Source organism: Lathyrus oleraceus, chromosome 7 (assembly GCF_024323335.1).
Source record: "Lathyrus oleraceus cultivar Zhongwan6 chromosome 7, CAAS_Psat_ZW6_1.0, whole genome shotgun sequence".
In the NCBI taxonomy this organism is placed as follows: Eukaryota; Viridiplantae; Streptophyta; class Magnoliopsida; order Fabales; family Fabaceae; genus Lathyrus; species Lathyrus oleraceus.
Genome location: NC_066585.1, coordinates 88,217,943 through 88,226,878, shown reverse-complemented (window position 1 = coordinate 88,226,878; position 8,936 = coordinate 88,217,943). Strand labels below are relative to the sequence as shown.

The 8,936-nt window shown below is 36.0% G+C and overlaps 1 protein-coding gene across 1 annotated transcript; it reads left to right on the top strand.

Moving 5' to 3' along the window:
* Positions 1-6,864: 6,864 nt before the first annotated feature.
* On the top strand, positions 6,865-8,618 carry LOC127105154 (U-box domain-containing protein 27). The gene has a single exon (XM_051042313.1). The coding sequence runs from the start codon at positions 7,241-7,243 to the stop codon at positions 8,486-8,488; it is 1,248 nt and encodes a 415-aa protein (XP_050898270.1). The 5' UTR covers positions 6,865-7,240; the 3' UTR covers positions 8,489-8,618.
* The last annotated feature ends 318 nt before the right edge of the window (positions 8,619-8,936 follow it).

Sequence of the window (8,936 nt, the reverse complement as noted above, 5' to 3'; positions counted from 1 at the left end):
GATCCATTGTTCAACATCCTTACATACTTGGTTGTCTCTTCTAGTTTTGAGTTTAAGAGCACAACTTCAGTCTTTAGCTTGAGGATAGTTTCCACATGTTCTGCTTTTTCTTTCTCCAGTTGGACTATCTTCTGACTCTCAACTTGTTGATCTTCATCTAGCTTGACCTTTAGAGCCACAACTTCTGTTTTCAATTTGGAGATGGTTTCCAAGAATTCTACCTTCTCATTCTCAAGTTGAGTTATGTCTTTTTCTTGATTTAAAGACTGCTTGTTCAGTTCAACACTTTTCTGACACAGCTCTCTGTAGGTAGAGGCCAATTCCTCAAAGATTACTTCACCATCACTTGACTCTTCATCAGATTCCCATCTTCCTGTCAAAGCAGTCACAAGATTTGCAGCCTCTTCAGTATCACTCTCATCAGACCATGTGGCAGCAAGACTCATCTTCTGTTTCTTAAGGTAGGTCCCACATTCAGACCTGATGTGTCCATACCCATCACATTCATAGCACTGAACCTCTTTTCCTTCTTTGGGCTTCTCATCTGCTCTTGCTTTTGTTCCAGCATTGTTGGATTTACTGATGTCAGACGCGATGCTCTTGGCATTTGCCTTGGATCTGACATCCATTTTCTTTAACAATCTGTTAAACTGTCTCCCCAGCATAGCAACTTCATTTGCCCACTCTTTATCCACATCTTGACTGTTTTCCTCTTCTGTGTTGGAAACAAAGGCAATGCTCTTGGTTTTCTTTTCAGTTCCCTCAATCAATCCCATCTCAAAGGTTTGGAGAGAGCCAATTAACTCATCTACCCTCATGTTGGAGATGTCTTGAGACTCTTCTATGGCAGTCACCTTCATTGCAAATCTCTTAGGAAGTGACCTAAGTATTTTTCTCACCAACTTTTCATCTGTCATCTTCTCTCCCAGGGCTCCTGAGGCATTAGCTATCTCAAGGATACTCATGTGGAATTCATGAATGTTTTCATCTTCTTTCATCCTTAAGTTTTCAAACTTGGAGGTGAGCAGCTGAAGTCTAGACATCTTTACCCTAGAGGTGCCTTCATGAGTGGTCTTGAGAATGTCCCAAGCATCTTTGGCCACTTCACAGTTATTTACCAGCCTGAAAATATTCTTGTCTACACCATTGAATATTTCATTCAAGGCTTTAGAGTCTCCAAGAGCAAGATCATCCTCCTCCTTGGACCATTGTTCTTCAGGCTTCTTTTCAGTAGTGGCTTCTCCTTCTTTAGTGACTACAGGGTGCACCCATCCTGTCAAGACAACTTTCCAAGCCTTGTTATCAAGGGATTTTAAAAACGCTACCATTCTAGGTTTCCAATAGTCATAGTTAGAACCATCCAGGATTGGTGGCCTATGAACAGATCCTCCATCTCTTTCCATTGTACCAGAAAGTATTGCCCCTAGATCTCACCCAGAACCAGAGCAGGGTGCCTGCTCTGATACCAATTGAAATTCTGGTATCAAATATAAGATGTCGAAGGTAATGTCACACACTGATGTCTGGTTATAAACAATGGATAAACAGAAACAGAATGGTAAAGCAAAAACACAAGCAATTGTTAACCTAGTTCGGTGCAACTCACCTACGTTTGGGGGCTACCAAGCCAGGAAGGAAATCCACTAAAATAGAATTAGTTCAAAGACTATCCGTACACTTCACAAAGTTACAGTCTTTCTCGCCTAATCTCTACCCGCGCAATTTCTACCTAAGCACTCTTAGATATGAGAACCCACTCACTTCCCTTACAATCACAAACCCGTGATCTTAAACAACAATCCCTTGTGAAAAGAAAATACTTTTCAATTACAATATTCTTGATTTTACTTCACAGTTTCAATCAAGAAGACACACTCTTGATCTTGCTTCAAAGCTTTGATCAAGAAGACAAATCAGCCCAATTCAATCATCAATGGATGACTTGAATGACCTACAAACACAAACCCTAGCTCTCTCTCTAAATTTCGCTCAATCTTGGTTGTGTGTAAAATCAGGTTTTCTAAGTCCCTTTTTATAGAAACATTGGACAACTTGAAAACCCTAAATATATTTTCCAATCAAATCTTTTCATATCGGCTGTAAAGATCTCCTTGGAAAATAAACAGATCTGGTTGATATCCCTGATAGAATGCGCCAGCTAGCCATATATTCAATCAACCAATGATTGCCACCAACTGTGCAATCACAAAACACCAGACATTCACACTGAATGTTCTGTGGACAGGATGTCATGACATCGGGTCTGACATCTGGAAAAATCCTGCATAATCCAGTTTCCTTTTATAGCAGGTACAACCATATCAGTTACCATGACAATGAGTATGTCAACTGAAACAATTCTGCAACATATGTCTTCCAATTTAGCTCCAGCAGGTACATCCAATATCAGAAGCCTTAACATTGTAAGTGGCATTCTGAAACAATCCTGCTTGCATATGTTCTTCAACTCCAGCAGGTACATAGGATATCTCATGTTAAGACATCACACATGACATCTTGTGAACACTCTTTGTTTTACCAAAATTGCTGCCAACACTTAGAATCAACAAGTCCAATCTAATGATTGTTTATATTGTTTGTTTTTAAAGGATCCTAAGAAATTTCGTCAACGTTCACACCCTATGCCTTATCCAGACCCATGGTGCGTACCTTACATAGAGCGTGCGGGGTTCAGTCATGTTATGCATGTGGTAAATGCCACTATTGATGTGAAATTTATTCTTGCTTTGTGTGAAGGTTGGAGACCAGAGACACACACTTTTCACCTACCAATCGGTGAATGTACCGTCACACAAGAGAACGTGTACATGCTTTTGGGTCTTCGAATAGATGGTAAGCTTGTGACTTGAAATGTTCAACAGCCCAACGAGCTATGTGTTCAAATGTTGGGCGTAGATCTGGTCGAGGGTGAGGGATCTGCAAAAGCAAGGGGCCAGGGTATTAAACTATCGAGCCTCCAATTCTACCACGACTCTATAAATTTGACTGAGGATTCGTCCGAACAAGAAAAAATCATAAAAACAAGGTTTTACATTATGTTATTGTTTGGGAACTTGTTATTTCCCGAAGGCACGGGAAATAGCATAAACTTTATGTACTTGAGTTTGCTCGAGGACATTGACAGAATAAGCACGTATAATTGGGGTTCTGCTGTATTGGCTTTCCTATATAGCTCTTTGTGTAAAAATGCACAAAATGACCATTGTACATTTTCTGGATGTGCTTTTTTGCTCCAAACATGGGGGTGGTGGAGATTGCCGAGGCTAGCCCCAGAAAATCCTAACGTCTACTCCTTCCCTTACGCAACTAGGTAAATTTATGATGTTATTTTATTTTGTATATTTATTCTATAAATATTTGTAAATAATATTATTTATCTTTTTTTGTTTAGGTTCATTACAACCGGACTAGATTACAGTCTTACCCCGAAAAATAAAATAATATTTTATCGTCAACTCTTGGATCGTCTCCGAGCACAAGATGTATTACCACTAAATCACTCATCTTCTAACTAATTTATTAATATCAAGCATTCTCAATAAATAACATATTTACTTATTTCTTTGCAGTTTATTTGGAGGCCATATTTGGGATTGGAACATCAACCCAACCCCGAAGATGCAGCTGTTTGGACAGTAAAAACGGCTATAATGCGGTTCACCACTGTGGAGATGCACCAAAGTGACCGTGTCAAACTGCAATTCGGAATGCATCAAGAAATCCTAGGCCCCCCAATGTATTTGGAACCTTGGCATCTTAAAAAAGTCAGCCACCAGTGGTATGCCCAAAATTGGAAGGAATTTGCAAAGGAGTTCTGTAAAATGTGGAAAGACCGTGCCCACTATGTTCTACAATTTCCGGTGGCGCCCAACGAAATGAAGCCGACAAGGGAATATGTGGATTGGTATAGAGCAAATACAAATCCAGAAATGATTGTGTCTGACCCGTTCTATTTGGACGATCCCCGAATGCAACAACCATATTTCCAACAACAACAACCACCACAATATTCCCAACAACAACAAGCACCACAATATTACCAACAACAACAACCACCACCATATTACCAACAACAACCACCACCACCGTATTACCAACAACAACCACCACCACCACCGTATTACCAACAACAACCACCACCACCGTATTACCAACAACAACCACCACAACACATGTCCACCCCCCAACCAAATCAACACTACATACCACAAACTCAACCCCAATATCATGAAGATTACCAACACCAACCTCATCATTCCCACCACCATCAATAGTCCAAACACCTACCACAAACTCAATCCTCCCACCAACACCAATCCCAACACTTCCATCACGACGATGTCCCGGGCTCTTCCAGTCCTCCACTTAGCCCCGACACAGGTATACAAGAGGATTACCAACAAGACTACTACACACCATAACAGACATTGTTCTTTAGCCAACCCGATTCAACCCTCAACTACCAAAGGCCATATTTCGAGGGCGCACCCAACAGGAGTCAGTTTGTCCCACCGAGACAAAGCTTTGAGGGCGTAGAGGGCACCCGCCTTTCCTACAGCATTGAAGGGCCTTCGACCCAACCACAACGGCAAACAGCAAGGGGACGCGTTAGGACTAGGGGTGGCAATAGGGAAGCACCACCACCACGTGAACCGTCTAGACGAGTAGTTAGACATCCCCCGTGCGGATCGTACCAGGGACCGCATAATATGTGATAAATCCCAAATTAATAATTCATTTTAATCATATCTTTATAATATTTGTCTTGTGTATTATTTTAATATAAATATATTCTATTTATTAATATATATATATATATATATATATATATATATATATATATATATATATATATATATATATATATATATATATATATATATATATATATATATATATATATATTATATATATATATATTTTATAAATATATACATAATATTATTTATTCACATGTATATAAATAATATATTTTAATAATAAATAATATTATTTACTCATAAATAAATTTATATATATATATATATATATATATATATATATATAATATATATATATATATATATATATATATATATCTTATAAATAATATTATTTATATATATATATATATATATTAATATAAATTAATATAATTTATAATAAATATAAATTAATAAATTTAAAATAACTTAAAAAAGATTAAAAAAACATATTAAAAATAATTTAAAAAAAAAAGAAAAAAAATGGAAACAAGGGTAGGCGCCAATCCTAGTGGCGACTTGCCCTAAATTTAAGGGTAGGTGCCAACTAGGGTGGCGCCCAAGGCCAAATTATGACAAAAAATGATCAAAAATGTAATATTTTTGAAATAAAGGGTATTTTTGGATTATTTTTTTTAAAAATTGGATATTTAAAAAAAAACTTCTAAAGTTAAATATTTAATTTCATAACGTTTGAATTGAAATAATAAACACGGTAAAGTAATTTATAAATTGGAAAGAAGTTGCTTAAATTGGAAAATAAATAAACTTTTATTAAAAAATTCAATAAATGTAATGTGTCTCTATAGTATCATTGACCCATCATTAATGTCAACTGTGCAAAATTGGAAGAGATCATCAAAATCTTAAATGATATAAATTTAAGGAATTAGGGAAATCAAATATATATATATATATATATATATATATATATATATATATATATATATATATATATATATATATATATATATATATATATATATATATATAAAATAAAACTAAAATGTTAAAATTAACAACATGACACATTCGATAATTTTTTATCTATATTCGTATAATAAAATTTATCGTTGGATTGAAAACTATTATCATGTATATCAATCATATAAAATTTCAAATCAATCAAAATTCATTTGATATGTTAAAGAGAACGATAAAAATGAGCGGTTTTAACAAAAATTTATAAGACGTTAGTTTTTATACAACTCGTAGACATGTCAAATGATTTTCGATTGATATTAAATTTTATATATATATATATATATATATATATATATATATATATATATATATATATATATATATATATATATATATATATATATATATAATCTATAGAATAATAACTTCAATCAAACTGTGAATTTTGTTATACAAATATATGATAAAGAGTTATCAGAACTGTTATGTTACTAATTTTGACACGGTGTCATTTATCCTAATTATATATGGTACTATTCCAGTCTAATTTATTAGAAGAAAAAAAGAGACAAATTTCGCATTTATTAATAAATATAATTAAATACATATAATTTTCTTGATTTTCATTGGACAGAAACAACACAATTATTTCTATACCCTTAATTAAATTATTTTTTTATTAATATTAATAATTAATAAAAAGATATTTTTGAAATAAATACATTAAATATACTTAGATTTATTAATATTTACTTATATTTAAATTCAAAAAATTATTTTTTTTACTTATAAATAAGATCGGATGAGTTATAGGATAATATTTTATACGTATACATATTGGATATACTATGTCTAATTGGGTATTATGGTAAATACCTCAAATTATTGGAGTATAATTGTATACTTTTCTAAATTGAGGGAATCCGGATCTCAATACACACTTGCACTACGAAGGTTGCAAAGTCGCAGCTGCTTGTCTCTGTCCACGGTTGGACTCCCCCCAACTTACCCATGATGTAATCATCTCGACCGTTCGAATCCTATATGGCCCCCACACCCGCACCACAACAACTAAATTCAATTAAAAACACTTCTTCCTCTCTCACTGTGGTCCCCACCTCTCCACCACCATACACTTTTTTGAGTAATCCTATCCCTTCACTTCCCCACCACCCTCTACCAGTGGGATCCAACGGTCATCATTCCTTCCTATATTTCCCCAGCAACGCACCAGACTACGGCCCCATACCACCAAATAAAGTAACAAACCACTCTTTCTTTGACCAAAGACCAAAACGCAAGCAAACGAATATTATTCGGTTCACTCTAAATAAAAATATATTCAGTGCGAAAATAAATACTCTAAAGTAAGAATATGACGTCACCGTACCTTTGACCCTATCTCTCTCTTTCCGCTTTAAACTCTCTCTTGTCTTCTCACTCTCTTGCTTCTCTTAATTTCTTCACCATAATTTACGAACACTTTTTATTTTTATTTGCTTTTTAGATTTCTTTCTCAGTGTCAGTTACGGCGCTTCCAAACGGCGGTTACGATGGTGAGAGACGATTTATACATCACGGTTCCGAGTTTATTCCGGTGTCCTATATCGCTTGACGTGATGAAATCTCCGGTGAGTCTCTGCACCGGAGTTACTTACGACCGTTCAAGCATCCAACGCTGGCTGGATAACGGTAACAATACTTGTCCGGCCACTATGCAGATTCTTCAAACAAAGGATTTCATACCTAACCGCACCTTACAGAGGCTCATCCAGATCTGGTCCGATTCAGTCCGCGACCGAGTCGACTCGCCCGATTCTCATCTTTCCGGCGACTCGTTTGATAAACGTGATCAGCTACTTGTTGCTTTGACCGATTTGGAGTCCGGTAGCGAGAACCGGTTCGAGTCACTTGAGAAAATCGTACGGTTCGCTAAAGATTCCGAAGAGAATAGTGTTTTTCTGGCTAAAACGGAAGGCTTCGTGGCGTTGTTGGTAGGTTTTCTTGATAATGTTGACGGTGGAGTGGAACGGAGTGTGGAATTGCTTGAACAGGTTGTTATTGCGTTGGATTTGGTTCTGAGTAAAATAGAGAATCGCGAGTCGATTCTGAAGAACCAGAAGGAGAGGGAAGGAGAGAGTGTAGATTCTTTGCTTCTTGTTTTGAAACAAGGAAGCTGTGAATCGAAGATTGCATCGGTTAGGGTTTTGAAATCAATAGCCGATGACAATGAATCGAAGCTTCTTATAGCGGAGAAAGAAGGTTTATTATCTCAATTGCTCAATCTAATCACGCCGGAGAAAGATGTAAACCTAATCGAGAACTCACTCTCGTGTCTGGTGGCAATTTCGACGCCGAAGCGGAACAAAGCTAAATTGATTCATCACGGAGCAGTGAAAGTATTCTCGAACCTTCTACCATCGAACTTGAGCGTTTCGGGGACGGAGAACGTGTTGAAACTACTTGAAACGGTGTCATCGACGAAGGAAGGGAGGTCGGAGATATGCGAAGCGCCGTCGTGCGTGGCGGCGATAGCAAACAAAGTATTAAAAGTTTCCACCGTGGCGACGGAGCACGCGGTTACGATATTATGGAGTGTTTGTTATTTGTTTCGTGATCAGAAAGCGCAAGAAGCAGTTACGAAAGCTAACGGATTGACGAAGATTTTACTTCTGATGCAGAGTAATTGCACGCCACATGTTCGTCAAATGTCTGTGGATTTGCTTAAGATATTTCGTGTTAATTCTAAGTCGTGTCTTTCTTCGTATGACACTAAAACGACTCATATTATGCCATTTTGATTTTGATCAGTTTTGTAAATTGAAAGAAAATTTTGTTAGTGAATAGAGAAAATTGATAGTAATTTAATGCTTAGGAATTCTCTGTTTGTTTCTTGAAGGTATAAGAAATTGGAGAATTTCCAGTGTGCAATTTCTTAAAGGTCTTTTATTTATTTATTTTGTTGTAAATTGTTACACTAGCCATTTATTATTTGATGGTTGTTGCCTTGCCATTATTACCCTAAAGAGGAAGCAATTTGGCCATCATGTAACTATAAAATGTATCTTGTTTTTTTCTCTTTGAAAGAGTAAGCATTATGTATATCAGGCAATAGAGTGGTAAAAGTGAGTGATTTCAAGAAGCTATACACATGTTCATGTTCATGACTAAATAAATGGTACCCAATGTTCGAATTCTCTTTGGCAAGAGATAAAACTCATTTTAGCCCAATTTTTTTTTTATGTTAAG

Coding starts and splice junctions, on each gene's coding strand:
- LOC127105154 (XM_051042313.1), top strand. CDS start 7,241: ATGGTGAGAGACGATTTATACATCACGGTTCCGAGTTTATTCCGGTGT.